At 54.4% G+C, this 19,028-nt stretch overlaps 1 protein-coding gene across 3 annotated transcripts in view; it reads left to right on the forward strand.

Annotated features, from left to right (window-relative positions):
- Nucleotides 1–19,028, forward strand: part of GPR107 (G protein-coupled receptor 107) — a 62,915-nt gene that overhangs the window by 33,195 nt on the left and 10,692 nt on the right. For all 3 annotated transcript variants that reach the window (XM_047768680.1, XM_047768682.1, XM_047768683.1), the window contains exons 11-15: nt 1,173–1,246; nt 1,572–1,689; nt 5,518–5,648; nt 7,901–7,944; nt 17,547–17,596. In XM_047768680.1, the coding sequence (XP_047624636.1) occupies nt 1,173–1,246; nt 1,572–1,689; nt 5,518–5,648; nt 7,901–7,944; nt 17,547–17,596 (417 nt within the window). The remainder of the gene's footprint in view (nt 1–1,172; nt 1,247–1,571; nt 1,690–5,517; nt 5,649–7,900; nt 7,945–17,546; nt 17,597–19,028) is intronic.

Genomic DNA, 19,028 nt, shown 5'->3' on the forward strand with positions numbered 1-19,028 from the left:
TCTAAGGTAAAAGATTCTTCCTGAAACCATGTAGATAGCACGATAGGATTCTTTTTTTTTTTTTGTCTTTGTTGTTGTTGTTGTTGTTGTTGCTATTTCTTGGGCCGCTCCCTCGGCATATGGAGGCTCCCAGGCTAGGGGTCAAATCGGAGCTGTAGCCACCGGCCTATGCCAGAGCCACAGCAACGCGGGATCCGAGCTGCGTCTGCAACCTACACCACAGCTCACGGCAACGCCGGATCGTCAACCCACCGAGCAAGGGCAGGGACTGAACCCGCAACCTCATGGTTCCTAGTCGGATTCGTTAACCACTGCGCCACGACGGGAACTCCATGATAGGATTCTTAAGTCGCTTTCATATCTAGACAGCCATGAAGAATGTACAAAGGCACCAGTGTCAGCTGTGGGAGTCCTGCCGGGAAGCATCTGGGGATTGTGGCTTCAGTTAGCTCTAAATTTCTAATGGTACATATTTTTTCTTTTCTTTCTTTTTTTTTTTTTTTTTTTTTTTCTTTTTAAGGCTGCACCTGTGGCATATGGGGGTTCCCAGGCTAGGGGTCAAATCGGAGCTGCAGCTGCCGGCCTACAGTACCCACAGCCCTAGCGACTTGGGATCCAAGCCACATCTGTGACCTACACTGCAGCTCATGGCAATGCAGGATCTTTAACCCACTGAGCGGGGGCCAGGGATCGAACCTCCATCCTCATGGATACTAATCAGATTCTTAACCTGCTGAGCCAGGATGGGAAGTCTCATTTACAGGTCTTTTTTCAAGGAAAACATATTTGAAGCTGAATGATTCCATGTAGGTTTTTCAGGGACTGGCCGCTTTCCTTATGTAAGTAGCAGGGCTAGGAAAGATAGAGCTCTTGGCGGGGACCCCGAACAGCCTGTGGCATTTGGAGATTTTAAAGAAAAGAACAGGCAGCCACTTGCCGGAATGGATCACCTGCCTCACGAGAGGGATCCTGCTAGGTGCTGGTGACAGGGAGCCTTGTGTCAGGTTTCTCAAGCTACCTGCCGTTGGTCCGCGAGCGCGCATGTGCCTGATGGCGAGTGGGCAGGTGAAGCGCTCGGCGGCGGGAGGAGGGCCGTCCTCCGGGGCATTTCCGGCTTCGCTTCGCAAGGCACGTGGCGGGTCCGCCTCTGAAAGGCGCTTGTTTGATTGCAGATCGACTACCACTACATCTCCTCCCAGGGTTTCCCGATCGAAGGCTGGGCCGTGGTGTACTACATCACTCACCTGTGAGTCCGCAGGGGGCCGGGGAGACGCCCCTGCCGTGACGCGACCTTCCAGAGAAGCCAGGGGGGCGGGTTCCTGCCAGGGCAGAGGTGTGTGGCGAGCAGGTGGCCGTTCCTACTTGAGGACATGGGGCTATCGGCTTGCTCGTGGGGCGGGGGGGTGCCCCCTGCAGCAGCGGGCGGTCAGATAGTGGGGTGCGGAGCCTGGAGAGAAGTGGTGCCTCTCTTCTGCAAGAAATCCCTGAAGTCGTAGCATGGGCTGTAGGCTCTCACACTTAGAGTGAGTCTAAGAGACCCTTTGGTGCTTACTGAGTTTTCTCTTCTGCAGCCTGAAGGGGGCGCTGCTCTTCATCACCATCGCGCTCATTGGCACCGGCTGGGCTTTCATCAAGCACATCCTTTCTGATAAAGACAAGAAGATCTTCATGATCGTCATCCCGCTCCAGGTAAAGGGGCCCTCACCCCGGGGTCCTCATTCGCTCCTGACCCCGAGCACGGCTCAGCTCAGGCCTGTGTGGGCAGGGGGCGTCGGCTGTCCCGGAAACCCCAGCCTCTGCCCTCGGGATTGAGGACTGGGCGTCTCGACCTGAGTTTTGATGACCTAGACCTTGGGTCATCGCTCTGGGAGCTGCCGCACCATCCGCCGTCCTTGGGCCGGTGGGTGACGAGGGAGCTGCTGAGATGTCGGGGAGACGCGCTGCCTACTTTCTGCCTCCGTCTGCCCTGTAACCAGCTGATCCTCTTAGCAGAGACGCTCAGCTACCCGGCGGTGTTATTAATAAAATATTTTAAAACCGTGAATGACGTACATCAGTGAGTTTCCACGAGGTAGAATATTAGGTATTGGGCCCGACGTTTATTAAATGCTTCGTATGTGTAGGGCCCTGGGCTGAGGCCAGCTTTACAAGCTTGAGAGCCCTTCGGGGGAGGAGCCTTGGCTCGCGTGTACGTCTTTCTGGGGATAGAACAGGGACGAAAGGGATGCGGAGTCAGCAGGGAGATGCTAGCTGAGATGCACAGCTGCCCAGCGCTGCTCGACCAGAGGGCATCTGTTCGGTAAACTTGTTCTCGACAGCTGATCATCTCGGAGCCCAGGCTAGTGTGGCAGCTGCGCGGGGAAGGGGACGGCTCTCCAGGCCCCCAGGTCAGCTGGCTCAGCGCTGGTGATGGGCAGTTTGGCGATGTTGGCAGCTGGGCCATCTTCCCATTCAATGCTAAGGGACATACGTTAGTGCGCAAGGGATGGTACAGACCAGTTGCTCTAGGTTTCCAAGGAGAGAGTATTCGCCCCCCTCTGCATGACCAGAAGGGCTTTGTGGTAGAGATGGGCCTTGCCTAGCCTGTGAGGAAAGAACCAGGACAGAGGCAGACATGACAGTGCCGTCTAGTGAGCAGGAGAGGCCAAGGGGCTGCACGGCGCTTGGCCGTTCATTCAGCTGCCAGGGCCGCCACTCTGCTGTGCTGAGTTCTTCCGCCAGCCAAGGTCTCAGAGCTTGGACGTGATGGGCCACGGTCCTTCTCCCCGTTTTCCTGCTGCTCCATCCCCTTCCCCTCCTGTTTGCATCCTCTTGGCCCAGTCTGAACTGTGACGTAATGCTTGTGCTCCCCAGAAGGAAGACAGCCCACAGTTACAGGGCAGGTCACTGAGGACACAAGGCCATTTAAAAATTAAATATAAGGAAATTATAAGTATTTAAACATAAGGACTAGCCTGCAAAGTCCTCCAACATCAGCCTAGAAAGTGCAGCTGTTTCCCTTTGGCCACAGACAGTCACTGTGCATTTCTGGGTAGGGAGTGGGCGAAGTAAAAATGGAATTTCAGGAGTTCCCATCCTGACTCAGTGGTTAACAAATCCGACTAGGAACCATGAGGTTGGGGGTTCGATCCCTGGCCTCGCTCAGTGGCTTAAGGATCCGGCGTTGCTGTGAGCTGTGGTGTAGGTGGCAGACGCGGCTGGGATCCCACATTGCTGTGGCTCTGGGTAGGCCGGCAGCTACAGCTCCGATGAGACCCCTAGCCTGGGATCCTCCATATGCCTCGGGTGCGGCCCTGAAAAGACCAAAAAAAAGGAGTTTCAAGGACATTGTTGGCACTTGGTTCCACAGCAGCCCCTCTGGGGACATTTTGTGCCTCCCATTAAGAGGGTGAACTATGTACAACAGTGCCATCAGCCGTTTAAGCTGGGAAAGGCTTTGTTTCCCATGTGTCGTCATGGGCGGAGTCACAGATGCAGCCGTTTAGGAGCGACTGGGCTTCAGGGGGAGCCCAGAGGCGGGGTCTGAGGTAGGACAGTGAAACTGCAAACTAGTTTTTGCATTTGTATTAGGTGCAAGATGGCTTCCGTGATGATTTAGCTGGTAAGTCCTAGATGGTAAGAGAAACTACCCTTCCCAAGTCCTAGCGACAGGTGTCACATTTTTGTAGACGTGTAGGGAGCTACCTGTAGGGAGACAGAGTATTGGGGACCGTGGACTTCTCATGGAATTGTCATCTCTGCTTTCAACCTAATGATGATCTTCAAAAGAATATCTCATAAATCATGTCTCCCTTATGCTCAGTAGTACCAGTTTTTAATTTTTATTTTATTTTATTTTTTGATTTTTTAGGGCTTCACCCGCAGCATATGGAAGTTCTCAAGTGAGGGGTCCAATTGGAGCTATAGCTACCAGCCTATGCCACAGCCACAGCAATGCAGGATCACGGCAACACCAGATCCTTAACCCACTGAGCTAGGCCAGGGATCCAACCCGCAACCATATGGTTCCTAGTTGGATTTGTTTCCACTGTGCCACAGCAGGAGCTCCGTACCTCAGTTTTTTTTTTTGTTTTGTTTTTGTCTTTTGTTGTTGTTATTGTTGTTGTTGTTGTTGTTGCTATTTCTTGGGCCGCTCCCGCGGCATATGGAGGTTCCCAGGCTAGGGGTCGAATAGGAGCTGTAGCCACCCGCCTACGCCAGAGCCACAGCAACGCGGGATCCGAGCTGCGTCTGCAACCTACACCAGAGCTCACGGCAACGCCGGATCGTTAACCCACTGAGCAAGGGCAGGGGCCGAACCCGCAACCTCATGGTTCCTAGTCGGATTCGTTAACCACTGCGCCACGACGGGAACTCCCGTACCTCAGTTTTTAAAACACCGCCGCCGTCTGCTTAGCCAGCATGGCCTGCTGAGAGCTTGATGGCGGCACTGAACATATAAGGCACAGCCTTCGCTTTGGAAATTGAAGCAGGGTGTGGATGCTGAGAGCTTGCGGTGGGGAGAAACACGCTATGGAGCAGGCTGAACGGGTTGTTCCTGTGCAGATGGGCGTGGCCACGCACGCCTGGGGCTGAAGCCGGCCCTCCTTGCTGCTCTGGTCTCTGATAAAGCACCCCGTTATCTGACCCTGGGAGCCGGAGCCCTGGGGCAGGGAGAGGGCAGCCTGAGGGCATGGGCATCGTGGTGGATCTGATGCAAACTGCCACCTGTTTCTGACTCTGCTGAGGCCGAAGGTGCCCCGAGAGCAGTGTCCCGGTCGCCTGTGGCTGTGTAGCAAGTTGCCCTGAGCCCAGTAACTTCCCACCACAGTAACCATTTGCCCTCTCACCTGTTCTGCGGGTCAGGAATTGGGCAGTGGCTTAATCAGTGCAGCTACAGTCAGATGGCGCTGGGGGTGTTGTCACCTTCAGGTCTTCATGAGCCTCCGTCTCCTGGGCGGGGAGGCCTTGATCAGGTGAGGTGGGAGCAGCGAGGCTCCCAGGTATCCTCTGGGCATCTCCCAGGCATCTCTCTTTCTGGTCCCCGGTGTGGGGGCTGCAGGGCAGTCAGACTCCTAACAAGTCAGCTCAGGGCTCCAGAGCTGTGTCCCGCGAGAGCCAGGCAGGTGCAGTCTCTCCTCCTGTGACCTAGGTCAGAGGTCGCACGCATGCATCACGCCCTCAGTGTTCCCTGGAGCAGGGCAAGGCAAGCTCAGGAGAGGGCACTGGGCAGTCTCTGCTGGCCTAATGGCTAGGACTTGGCTCTTTGATCTCTGCAGCCTGGGTTCCACCCCTGGGCTGGCAGCTGAGACCCCCCCCCCACCCCCATCAAGCTGCTGCAGCCCGCGGCCCGAACACAAGGGCACAGAAATGGCGTCTTGATTGGGGGGAAGCAGACCTCTGCCCGAGCGTGTGGAGCTGGAAATCATGCCGTGGTCCCAAGTTGGGGCCTATAGGCCTGGGGGTCCCCGACGTTGGGGCTGCCATGCTAACCATCTGCCCACGCCCTGGCGCCTTAGCACCTCCTGTGTCCTGTAGGTCCTGGCGAACGTGGCCTACATCATCATAGAGTCCACCGAGGAAGGGACGACCGAGTACGGCTTGTGGAAGGATTCCCTGTTTCTGGTGGACCTGCTGTGCTGCGGAGCCATCCTCTTCCCCGTGGTGTGGTGAGTGCTGGGCGGGGGGCTGTCTGGGCCGCCCGCTTGTCTCTCACACCCAAACCCGCCGGAATCGCACAGGGCATCTGTTGGAAGAGGACAGCGTCCAGGGTCCCAGACTGACCTGAATTCATTTCCAGGGGCAAGACCTGGGCATTTGCGTCTCTGTCAGGTGCCCAGGTTGCCGTGAAGGGGCTCAGCTGGCATCGGGACTGGCCTGTAGCAGTTTAGACACTGGAGGAGAGCTGGGGCTGAGGGCTGAGTAGCAGCATAAAATAGCATGCATCTGACGGAAAGGGAGGTGAGAAAATTCCATCACCAGCCTCCTCTCACCAAGTGAGATGGAAACTGAGCAAGGGCCTTAATGTAAAACGAGCGCTTGTTCTCAGCGTGTAGGCTGGATGTGTTCAGCGTGGCTTCTTCGCGGAAGTGGCAGGCTTTAGAGGCTTCTATTGTGCTCTGATTGCATATAAACCAAGTGGCGCTCTGAGTGTAGACTGGTGTTCGTGCCAGGTCAGTGGCTGGAGAAGAATATCCTCCTTAGGTCTCATCAAAGTGAAGGAAGCTCTCGCTTCAGTGGAGGAAGACGGGCTGACAGAGATCAAGCACCCTCGTAGTGATCTAGTTTGATGGCTGCTTGAAAGCAATCCGTTCTTTGGAATAAAGTTTAAAAACGCGGATTTACTGCCTTCTCTCAGAAGGAGGTGTCCGCGTCACCATGCCCTGCGCAGTGGATTAATAGTCTTCAGCTCGGGCGTGTGTCGGACTGTTCCGTTATTCTAAGTACTTAGAACGTGGCGCCAGTGGAGCCGAATTCTTACTCCAGCCAGTTGGAGCCACTCTTAATCCAACTCTTTTGTGCGCCGCTCGTGTGCATGTCGCAGTTCAGCAGCAGCACAGAGGAGAGGGCTCGAGTCCCTTCAGTCTCTAAACCTCCCCTATCCTGCCCCGGAATAGTCCCCGGAGGGACCGTGGAGCGCCAGGGGTCCTTACCTGCCATTTCTTATTCTAACCCCCATCAGCAGCATTCTCAGAGGTAAATATTCTGAAAATTGCGTAAAATGAGAAAACTCAAGAACTAATTTCCTCGTGGCTGAGTGGGTTAAGGATCTGGCATTGTCACTGCTGTGGTTCTGGTTTCACCTGCGGTGTGGGTTCAGTCCCTGACCCCGGGAACCTCCACCTGCTGTGGGCATGGCCAGACATAAATAAATAACACTGAGGAGTTCCCGTCATGGCTCAGCGATGACGAACCTGACTAGTGTCCATGAGGATATGAGTTCGATCCCTGGCCTCGCTCAGTCGGTTAAGGATCCTGCATGGCCCTGGCTGTGGTGTAGGCTGGCATCTCCAATTTGACCCCTGGGCTGGGAATTTTCATATGCTGCAAGTATGCCCCCCCCCCCCAAAAAAAGATAAAAAATAATAATGGAAAAAATTTTAAGCATTCGGATTCAGCCAGCTTTGTGCTGCTTTTCACATGTTGCTCCCTTCAGTTCTCACAGGTGGGCAGACAATGCAGGTTCCAGGAGAAATGACTCAGGAGTCCCGTAGAGAGTGGACAGCTGTGCCTGTGTGACCCCGGTCCTCCGCCCCCTGCACCTGCACCGTGTCTGTTGTGCCCACCCCACCCCCCACCACACCTCAGGCAGTCCTTCCTTCTCTGCCTTTGAACTCTGCCTAGAACTACGGTCTACAGCTTCTTTAATCATGTTCACGTTCCCTAGTCCGAACTGTGGTGATGGCAGTTAGTTACCAGCACCTCACAGCTGGAGAGGCCTCCCTGGAGGCTGGCATTTTGTCAGTAAAGTTATAAGTCCCCCGTCAGTGAAACACTGAGTTTGCCTGAAGCCTTGTGTGCGCAGCTCCTAGACCTCGACTTCAGAGGTCAGCCTGTGACCTTCGTACAGGGTCCTTTCTCCCCACGTAGCAGGTGGGCTCGATGAGGCTCCATTGTCTCAGTTGTGTTGGCCTGGGGATAAGGCTGTGGGACTGAGGGGTTAGGTGGAAAAAGACACACCCAGGCCCTGCCAGGCTTTTTCCAGCCAGCAGAGGGCGTCTTTGACCTTCAGGCTTGAACGGCAGACGTGCGGAAGTATTGACTCTCAGGGATCCGGCTGTTTGGGGAGAGGGCTCTAAAATCATCTAGTCCGACCTATTAGGTCTACATTGGAAGAAGTCAAGGCCTCAAGTTACCACCACTGGAAACAGGAATGCAAACTTGTCAGCTAACCTTTTGTTTTCCACATGTTCATTTTTAGGTCAATCAGGCATTTACAAGAAGCATCGGCAACAGATGGAAAAGGCAAGTTCCTTTGTGCTGCTTTGTAGCTTCAGTCTCTCCTAAAGCCACGTGCCTGGGCCCTGCTGAGGTGGAGGAGGGAGGCCGGGCTCAAGGTGCTGTGTTCCTGGGAGGCAGGTTGGGGGAGCCCTAGGGGCTTGGTAAGAGGGGCTGGTGGCAGTGAGGCAGGCGGTGAGCCTTCCTGACACCAGCTGTGCAAGAGGCTTGGGGGTGGCTGCTCGCCGAGGTGATTCGTGGCATTTCCACTCGTGACTGTGACCTTCACCTTCCTGAAACTGAGTCAGGAGGAGAAAAGCTCGTCTTGGAAGGACCAGCTAACACTTCCCGGTGAGAACAGGAGGTAGAATGGATCGGGGATGGCTGTGTGTCAGGCATCCCTTCCTGCTGATTTAACATGCTGTCAAAATAGATGTGTCGGGATTAATTTAAAAAGAGACCGGTGCCAGAAAGAACCTATAAAACGCTCTGGCTTTTTAAAATAGTTGTGCCATTCTAACTCTTTTGCATCTTCTTGATTTTCCATCCGTGCCTCCTGAGTCGAGAAGACTCCACAGAGAAAACGTTCTGTGTGTTTCTGAGCCTGTTTGAATACGGTCCACGGCTGCAGGCTGCCGTGGCCCAAGCACGGAGGTCAGACCCCAGGCTTGAGGAGCTGTGTTCTCTCAAAGGTCCCAGCTGCCTCTGGACCCGTGAAGTCATACCCCCTGTGCTGGTAGTAACGTTCTTTAGGGCAGAGTCTTCATTTGTTTTTGTTAAATGCAGTGTTGTTGCTGACCTGTTTTCTGATTATAAAAGTAATGTGGATTCATTCTGGAAAACTTGGAAAATAGATAGTAGGTACAAATCTTGCTCCATGCTTTCAATACAATTAATAGCACATTCTTTTCGTTTTCTTTCTTTCTTTTTTTTTTTTTTTTCTTTTCCTTAGGGCTGCACCTGTGGCATATGGAGGTCCCCAGGCTAGGGGTCATATCTGAGATACAGCTGCCGGCCTACACCACAGCCACAGCAATGCAGGATCCGAGCCGCATCTGCAACCTACGCCATAGCTCACAGCAATGCCAGGTCCTTAATCCACTGAACGAGGCCAGGGATCGAACCTGTGTCCTCAGAGATACTAGTGAGATTTGTTTCTGCTGCGCCGCAACAGGAACTCCTCACTTTATTTTCTTTAAGTTGAATTAAACCTGACTTCAAGGCTTTACCCGTATCAGGCACGATCCCGGGGTTCTTACTGAGAGCACAGTACCGGGGGGGACGTGTCTGCATTTTGGCCACAGTAGTTTCTGTCCGGAGTCCTGCTGTCTGGGTCCTTGCTGTGAGCAGCCTGGTGTGTGAGGGTCACGCTGGCTGGGAGCCCCAGGCGGCGCTCAGATCCCGGTCTCCCGCGGCCCGCCCGGCTTCTTGCTTATAGAGTGTGCCAGCTCACTTTGGTTCCAGTCCTGGGAAATCGCTCTTTTATGCTTTATTCTCTCTCCCTTCAGAGGCCCTGGATCCCCTGGTCCCCTTCTGGAATGCCCTCTGGGGTAAATTCTTTTCATGGAGCTCAAGCGGGTGCATTGCCTACAGAAATCTGCTTTTCAGTCAGCTACATGGCCTTCCTCTGAACCACGCATCTCAGAGAGCCCTTCTGCCTTCTTGGAGTGGGGGAAAGAGAAGCTGTACGAAATAAAACACAAATTAGAATCTTCATAATTTAGCACCCTGCCGCCAACAGAGAATGCCAAAGTAGAAAATAGAAACTCACCTTCTGGTGAGTTAACAAACTCAGTGGCCCAGTGGTTAACAAACCCAGCTAGTAACCATGAGGTTTTGGGTTTGATTCCTGGCCTTGATCAGTGGGTTAAGGATCTGGGGTTGCTGTGAGCTGTGGTGTAGGTCGCAGACTTGGCTCAGATCCCACGTTGCTGTGGCTGTGGTGTAGGCCGGCAGCTGTAGCTCCGATTAGACCCCTAACCTGGGTACCTCCATATGCCGCAGGTGCGGCCCTAAAAAGGCAAAAAACGACAAAAAAACAGAAAAAACAAAACCTCACCTTCTGGAAGTACTTATTTGGGGGGCATATTCTTGTCTTTTTTTTTTTGTTTTTTCCTTCTATGCACATTATTTTAAAGGTTGATTTCATTAGTTCTGTAACTTAATGCATAGTTCTGTCTCTTAGCTTAGTGTATTGAGATGATTGATTTTCACTTTTCCATCTTCAGTAATTCTGGGTGCATTTTGCTGCCTCTATGGCTGGTAGTGTCTAAATGTTCCTAGCTGATACTTTTTATCTGTGCTTTTCTTCTTGGCTTTACCCTCCCCCCCCCCCGCCCCCGCCCCGGGTCCCCATGTGAAGTCCTCAGGTCCTTTCTCGGCACTCCCACCCCCCTTCTCCAGCCTTCTGCTCCTCTGACTCCTCTGCCGTCTCTGCCTTGTTTTAGAGGCCTTGGGGTGACTGGGGGAGTTACCTGTCTCCGTGACCATTTATTCCACGGGAAGTCGAGCCGTGGCTAAGGGTCTCAGTAAGGTGTTCTGTCTACCCCAGCAGGTGCAGCCCTGGGGGGGGGGTCACAGTTGTCCCTCACCGTCTGTAGTAGAGAGAACCCTGACCCCTATGGAACAGGAATGCTGGGGCACACGCAGTGTCTTGTTTTTTCCACCAGGTGACAGCCTAGGACCTCTTCAGCAGGGAGCCAGCGTGAGAGCCAGAGGTCACGCGGGCACAGAGGGCTTTCATTTGCCATTGTGGGGGGACATACCACTAGGAAAGCCCCCGTTTCTTGTCGGTAGGTAGCACAAGCCCTTTGAAAAGGAGACAGAGGGGATTAGAATAGGAGTGCCTTCTTGACTGATAGTCTTTCATTGAGCTGATTTAGGCTGTGGGAGGCTTCTGAGCTAATCCGCAAATGCACATCTCACTCTGTACTTTGAAAAACGGGAGTTCCCGTCATGGCTCAGTCGGTTAATGAACCCGACTAGTGTCTGTGAGGATGTGGGTTTGATCCCCAGCCTCGCCCAGTGGGTTAAGGATCTGGCGTTGCTGTGAGCTGTGGTGTAGGTCACAGACATGGCTCAGATCCCATTGCTGTGGCTGTGGTATAGACCAGCAGCTGTAGCTCCAGTTTCACCCCTAGCCTGGGAAGTTCCACATACCTCAGGTGTGGCCCTAAAAAAGCCAAAAAGAAATGGTTGCGCCCGTGACATTTCCAGAGTCAGGGCAGTGATGTCCCCATGGTTAAAGTCTGCCCTGCGGAGAACTTGGGGACAGCGCCCCCTCGGTGTGACTGCAGCACCCACATCCGTATAGACACGTGTTGGGTTTTTAACGCGCTACACCGCAGTGGGCACTCCGGAAATTTATTTCAATTTCTAATACGGTAAATACGGATAGACGCTACCCACGCTAACGAAAGCTCTTTGGGGTGCTCAGTAATTTTTAAAAGTGTGAAGGGGTCCTGAGACTGAAAGCTTGAGAGGCGTGTGTTCGGGCCAGGCTTCCTGAGCCTGGCGGTCACGATGAGCGGGAGCGCGGGGCTGCCTGGTTCTTTTCTCCTGCGCCTGCCGAGCCCACTTCAGACTTTCTTGGCCATATTCTTACGACTCTAAGGTGTCCGTTCTAGGCAACTCATGGTTAAAAAAAAACAAATTGTGTTATTTGGGTACATTCATATAAACAGGCCTCATGAAAAACCCACTGATGAGAGAGGAAGAGAAACATCCCCGGCCCGTTTTTGTAAATCAAGTTGTATTGGAACCCACCATGCCTGGCGGTAGGCCTGTCACCTGTGCAGAGCGTCCCTGGCGCACGAGGCCGATGGCGTGAGGTGAGGGGGCCTGTGACAGGCCCTCAGAGAATTCTGTCCTGGGCGCAGGCCACCTCCAACGAGTGTGGGGCGGGCCCTGAGTCGATGTTCTCGCCAAGGCATCCGCAAGGGCCTCACCCCAGGGGGTGGCGCCAGCCTACGAGGCAGGGCAGGGGTCTGTGGCCTTCAGCAGATCTTCAGGCAGGTCCGTGACCCTCGGAAGCATGGAAACCATAGCGCCGTGGACTGTCATGAAGAGAGAATGAGAGAAAAAAGTGTATTTTGTTAGACTGGCTTAATACAGTGATTTTTAATTCTTTCAATCACCAAAAGCTCTTTTCATTACTTATCCTCGGCAGGTCACCCCAGATTCCTTCAGTGTCATCAGTCTAATCACAGCTTCTGATCAACAGTGTGAAATAATCAAGTAACCAGGGAGTTAATATAATCCTCAGCCAACAGCAAAGGTTGCGGGTTTGATCCCTGGCCTTGCTCAGTGGGTTAAGGATCCAGCGTTGCCGTGAGCTGTGGTGTAGGTCGCAGACACGGCTCGGATCCCGCGTTGCTGTGGCTCTGGCGTAGGCCCGTGGCGACGGCTGAGAATCTCCATATGCTGCAGGAGCAGCCCTAGAAAAGGCAAAAAGACAAAAAACAAACAAACAAAAAAGAGACAGACAGGAGGGGCTGGCAGGAGTGGAGTCAGAGACGAGCGTGGCCCTGGCCCCTCATCTAGCAGGCCTTGGGCGTAGTTCTGGAGCAAAAGGGAGGCCGGAGGCAGAGACCCTGGCTTGACCTGACAGTGAAAATCCCTTGCAGTTATTTTCCTCACGTGGGATGGTCAGCAGCCACTCCCTTGGGCCATTTTTCTTTCTTTCTTTGCTACTTTTTATTAGTCATCTCAGGTAAAGTGTTGCCCGCAGTGAGGTGCACGGCCCTTAGCTATTGGGTTCTGTGCAGGACACGGGCAGCTTCCCCCACTCGGGACCAAGCAGAGGCCCAGAAGCCAGGCCGCCCGCGTGGGTCCTGTGCAGTGTGAGCTTGGGGCCCAGAGCTGAAGCAGGTGGTGGGAAGGGGTGACTGGAGGGTGAGTCAGAGCGATTCTCATGCCGCCCAGGCTTCGCCATCACACTCGGTTCTTTCACTTTGGTGTTGGACTCAGAATTCCCTCTGAAGCGTGGCGGGGAGGACGCAGGAGAGAAAGATGATGGGCGGTGCGCATGTTTTTAAGCCTCGAGGCTTTCCTTGTGCTGGGGAAGGATTGTTTGGGGACGTTTTACCCTTTAAGTGGTTGTCGTGGGGCTTTGCTTTCGTGCCTCCCATAGATCACCTGGCATTCAGTCCTCAGGCTGGCCGGCGGCTCCCGGGCATTGCCTGGCATTCTGGGCTGCGAGCCCATCCCTGAGCTGTCAGTGGGTTACAGGGTTCCAGATTGCCACCCAGGGTGGGCCTTAGAAGCTTGGTGCTTGGAGGGAGGGACTTGGGGTGGAGCACTGGCTTCCCCCCCTGCAAGCTGGGTGCCCTTGGTCACCTCCTAAACTTCTCCGGGCCCAAGTCCTCCGTCCGTCAGGCGGTGGTCACAGCGCCCCTGCCCTCAGAGGCTCCTGGGAGGCGTTCACGAGACGGCGCGGGATGGGGGCCTGGCGCACCGTTACTGCTCAGGAGATGGGACACCCAGCTCTGCGGTTTTTATTGTTGTCACAGTTCCAGGACCATCCAGGGAAGACCGGGGCCCGGGGAAGGGGCTCTTTGACGGCCCGCTTGGTTACTCTTTGGCTGCAAGCGGGAAGGGGAAGATGTGCAGAAGGCATGACGCTGCCTCCAGGTGGGTGCCTGTGCTCCTCGGCTCCTGCGGCGGAGCTGACCGGTCAGAAGCAGGGCCCCGGCCGGCGCTTCCTGCCTCGGGGGGCACTTGCTCAGGTCTCGTGGGAAGAAGCACTTGCCAAAGCCCGGAGTCCTGGCCACGGGCCTGAGAGTGAGGGGAGGAAAGGGAAGCCACACCGAGGCAGCCTGTAGCCACGCCCGAAGCAGCTGGGCCTGCCCCCAACCCCTGCCCTCCCGTCCCGGGGAGGCTGCTCCGAGCCTCACAGCCGGGCTCGGTTCCAGGGTCAGGCCGCCGGGGCGTCCGTCCTTCAGGAACGCTCTCGGGGTGATTCCAGTGCTCAGCCAGGTTAGGAAGCATTTGCCGTGAAGAAATTCTCCTCTGAAGGAGACCAGGGCCCCCCAGAGAGGCAGCGGCAGGCAGGCCAGGCGCAGGCACCCGGAGTTGCAGTGGTGCAGGGACCGGAGTTCAGGTCTCCTGGCTCCCATCCGAAGTACGTCTGCTCTCCCCATGCTCATTCTTTTACCATATTTGCTGTTCCCCATGGCGGGGTGAGAAACAGCCAGCCCAGCCTGGGGGAGCCTTCACTCCCGTGGGAGCCCAGCCCAGCCGAGGTCCAGCGAGCACAGGCTGTCAGCGTGCGTAACTCCGGGGAAGGCTTCTTTGGAAGAAAAGCAAAAGGGAGGCTTGAGATCCCGGGCTTCGCCCCGCTGCTCACTGCCCGTTGCCTCGTGCTGGCGAGCTTGCAGCCTGGGGGTGGGTCCTCCTCTGCTCTCAGGCCGCCCAGCGTGTGCGCGTGTGGCTGCCCTGCTTCCAGGAGATCCCGGGGCCACCACTGCGTCCTGTTTTACTTACTAGAGCCTGGGTTCCTGCCAGACGTGGCAGCCCCAGCACCTCTTCTGGCATTGGACTGAGAAGGCAGACAGGTGGCCCTTGAACAGGGCAGGGTTAGGGGCCCTGGCCCTCTGCACAGTCAAACGTCCAAGTGTAACTTAGAGTCGACCCTCCATCATCACGGTTCCTCTGTATCTGTGGTTCCACAGCTGTGTGTCAGCAAACCGCGGCCCCCACAGTATCGTAATGTTGACCCCTGAGAAAAAAGTGCACGTTTGAGTGGCCCAGAGCAGTTCAAACCCATGTTGTTCAGGGATCGGCTGGAATCCTAATACTGTCACATCAGACATTGATCCAGTGCTTGCTGTGTGCTGGTGGTGTTCCAGGTACTGTTTCATCAATCCCCCCAACAACCCTAGTGGTAGGTGGTGTTATTCTTATTTACGGATGAAGGAGCTGAGGCTCAGAGAGGTTAAGCGAGTTATCTGAGGTCACACAGCCAGTAAGCAGCGCAGTTGGAATTTTAACCCAAGCTGTTCAGATGTGCAGGGCCTGTGCTGTTACCCACTCCTGTTTCTTATGACAGTAAGCGAGCTTGCTTCCTGCCTTTGCTGCCTTGGCTGTAACTTGAACACCATGTGGGACCCAGGAGCCTGATCCCAGGAGCTGAGCTTTTGCAATAAATGTCTTACTTTTGCCTGGAAATGCTGGCTGTCCTGACTAGGGGTTTCAGAGTAGAGTCAATACTGTTGTTCCCAATACTGTTGTTCTCCATCCTGGCTCGTGCCCTGGGATGGCATGGCATCACTGCCTTGCTGGAGTGTCCTCACGGCGCCTGGATGTGGCGGACAGGCTCATTTTTAGAGCGCTTCCTGGCCTGCCTCACTCCGAGTGTCTGACCCAGATCCCAGGGGCTGTGAGGGGCAGGACCGTAGCCCCTCCACTCTCTCTCAGCCAGCTCTCCCTCTGCCCCCTGACTCCCTTCTCTGTGGCTGGGAGGGGACCCATCAGGCTTCACCTGAAGAGTTCTCTCCGATGTCCTCAAGGTCATCTCCCCCTGCCAGCCACCAGGGTGGGGCCCGCCTTGCTCCCTGCCCGCTCTGTGTGGACAGATGCCTCGCCCCTTCTCAGAGGAACCTCCACAAATTCAAGGGTCATGACCTCAGTTGGGCCCTTGTTCTCCCACCCTTTCTCCAGAAGACGTGCTAAAGTGTGGATTTGATCAAGGTCCTGCCCTGCCTCGGGCCCTTCGGAGGCCCCTGGGGCCTCGGCCTGAGGAGGAGGCTGCTGGTCGCCGTCTCCGTCTGACCGGGTTTCTCGCCCCATCCTTGGTCTGGCCGAGGCCCAGGTGTGATGCCGGCCTCTCCGAACCTTGGTCCCTGCCCTTCTTCCCGTGCTCTGCTGGGCCTCTGTGTGGACGCCGGCTCCTTGGGGACCCTGTCCTCCCCCACCCCTTGCCCGGCCACGTCTCTCTGTTGGTCTGATGGCTCTTGTTGAAGCCAAGGCAGAGTTGGTTTGCCAGGGGATATTTCAGCAAGCAAAATTCAGAAGAGACTTTTAACGTGTTTTTACTGTTTAAATGATCTGATTGTTCTCAATTATTGACAAAGGAGAGGATGGAGCATCCAAATTCAAGAGTGGTTTGCTCGTTTGGAAGGGCCCCGGCTCTCTGAGGCCACCTGGGCTTGTGGCGCGGAGTGGAGCAGGACCTGGCCGTCTCATTGACCACTGCCAGCGGGAGCAGGGACGTGCACATGAAAAGGAACGCGAAAGGAACACTGGTTTAAACAAATGTGCGAGTCATCCAGCACGTCTCGGTTTTGAGGTCTTGTCCTCCTGTCCCCCAGACCGCCCGGCACTGTGCGCCAAGCATTGTGGGTGGATAGCCAGTGACCCAGGGCCCCTCATGCCCGGGGGGACGGCAGCCGCCCCGGGGCAGAGACCATGGTCTCTGCTGCATCTTGGAGCCTGGCCTGGGGTCAGAGGAGATGAAAACGGACTGAGAACTAGAGTTTATTGAAAAATTAAAAAATAATTTTTTAAAAAACTAGCAAGACCACCAGAGGGGTTGCTAGATAAGAAAGCCTCTGCTGATCCGCCTCCATGGTTTAGCTTCTCTGCAGGTGGCGTGAGTGCCTGGGGTCATCGCAGCTCCAGCCGTGGGTGTTAGGGCCTCTCAATTTTGGAAATTAGATTTTCTCACATTTTCTGAACCTTCCCTCATTGCCCCACATGGAACCTTGGAGGCGGTTCCTGCAGATACCATTAGTTGATAATCACCTTGAAGATTAATTTAGGATTCCAGGAGTTTCTTTTGGGAATCCTAAGCTCGACTGCCCCCCACTCATCATGAGCCAGAGGAAGGAGACAGAGGAAAGTCGATCCTTCACCACCCACAGTCCGTTCTTAAAGGGAACCAGTAATTAAGTGCTATTAAGCAAAATTAATTTGCCTCCTGCGGGAAGGTTTATGATGAATGAAAGGACTGCTGATGGGGAGGGAGCCAGGCTGCCCTCTGTGGTCATCAATATTTCATGGCCTTTGGCAGTGGCAGGAAGTTAGCTGTCCCGGCTCCCTGACCTTGAGCAATCTTGAAGGTGAGACAGAGCCAGGGATGTCTGTTTTAACGGCTTTGTTGCAAGACACCTAGTGAAAATCTGGTGGAATTTGCAGGACACATTGGTGGGTTAATTGACTTTACACCCTCAGTGAGCTGAGGCTCCCGCAGCTGGGGCTCGACCCACCCGAAACTGTCTCAGTGCGGGAGCGGCTCTGTCAGCCACAGGGGCTGAGCTGCAGTCTTTAATGACAGCTTTGGGGTGGAGGAGGCCCGATTTGTAGTGTCTGCGCGTTTCTGTGGTGTCACTGTACCCCCAGTATGGCTGGTTAATGCTTCTGACCCCAGGGCCCTCAGCTGCACTGGTTGGCTGATACAGTGCAGCCCCAGGACCCCCCAGCCGGCTGCTCCCTCAGCTCCTGGTGATCGGGGAGACCCCGCAGAGCTGCATTTCCAGAAACACGGGTGTGCCCTCAGGCAGAACTCGTCCGTGCTGGAGCCGGACCCGGCCGGCCGGCCCCATAGTCAAGAGGGTGCCTGAAAGGGATGGGCTTTAAAAATGAGGAGAGACGTTAACGAGCATCGCCTTCTGTCCTTTTCTTCTCCCTAGCTGCTATCAACTTAGCAAAGCTGAAGCTTTTCAGACATTACTACGTCTTGGTGAGTACACGGTTCCTGAGTCTGTAAATAAGGTTGGCTGAAGTAATAGAGCAGATGAACTTCCAAAGAATTGGTCAGAGCCCAGCAAGGGTGCTCCCTGGAGCTTCGCGGGCTTCGTTTGGTAAAACCAAGCGGTGGCTCTGGTCTTGCGAAATTAAACATGTGAGGGGTTCCCATCGTGGCTCGGTGGTTAATGAATCCAACTAGTATCCATGAGGATGTGGGGTTGACCCCTGGCCTCGCTCAGTGGGTTAAGGATCTGGTATTGCTGTGAGCTGCGGTGTAGGTCGCAGACTCGGCTTGGATCCAGCATTGCTGTGGCTGTGGCCTAGGCTGGCAGCTGCAGCTCTGATTCGCCCCCTAGCCTGGGAACCTCCATATGTTGAGGCTGCGGCCCTAAAAAGACAAAAGACCAAAAAAAAAAAAAAACCTAAACATCCGAGTTACTTCTTCTAAAGTTTTTGTTTTAAGCTTGGCTTTAAGTACGCAGTAAAGCAGTGTTCCCATCGTGGCACAGCAGAAACAAATCCAACTAGGACCCCTGAGGTTGCAGGTTCGATCCCTGGCTTCTTTCAGTGGGTTAAGGATCCAGCGCTGCCTTGAGCTGTGCTGTGGGTCACAGACATGCCTGGGATCCTGAGTTGCTGTGGCTGTGGCTGTGGTGTAGGCCAGCAGCGGGTGTGGCCCTAAAGAAAAAAAAAAAACAAAAAAAAACCTCAGGAAAGCAACACACAGTTGTTTGTTTTGTCTGTTTAGGACTGCACCCGAGTCATATGGAAGTTCCCAGGCTAGGGGTCGAATTGAAGCTGTAGCCGCCAGCTTACACCACAGCCATAGCAATGTGAGATCTGAGCTGCATTTGCAACCTACACCACAGCTCATGGCAATGCTGGATCTTTAATCCACTGAGCAAGGCCACGGATCGAACTTTTGTCCTCATGGATACCAGTCAGATTCGTTTCCTCTGAGCTACGATGGGAACTCCCGCAGTTGATATTTTTAAAATGCAAGATTATAGAAACGTAGCAAAAGCCTTTTTTGACCCTGAGCTTCTGCCCTTTACCCTTTCCTTCCTCTTCCCCTAAGTATCATGGTTAACAGTTCAATAGTTATTTCTTTTTCTTGTTTTGGGCTGCACTCATGGCATGTGGAAGCTCCCCAGCCGGGCATTGAGCCTGTGCTCAGCTCAATGGCAGCCCAAGCCACTGCAGTGACAGCACTTGATCCTTAACCGGTTGTGCCACAGGAGAACTCCACCTAGCTGTTCTTTGACTTGCTTTATTTTACAAAAATGTGATCACCTCTGAAAATAGGACTGCGAGTTCCCGCCATGGGTGAAAGGATCCTGCGTGGCTGCAGCTCGGTTCAGTCCCTGGCCGGGAACGTCCACATGCCGTGGGTGTGGCCGTAACATTTTTTAAAATAAGTAAAT

This window comes from Phacochoerus africanus, chromosome 2 (assembly GCF_016906955.1).
Source record: "Phacochoerus africanus isolate WHEZ1 chromosome 2, ROS_Pafr_v1, whole genome shotgun sequence".
NCBI lineage: Eukaryota > Metazoa > Chordata > Mammalia > Artiodactyla > Suidae > Phacochoerus > Phacochoerus africanus.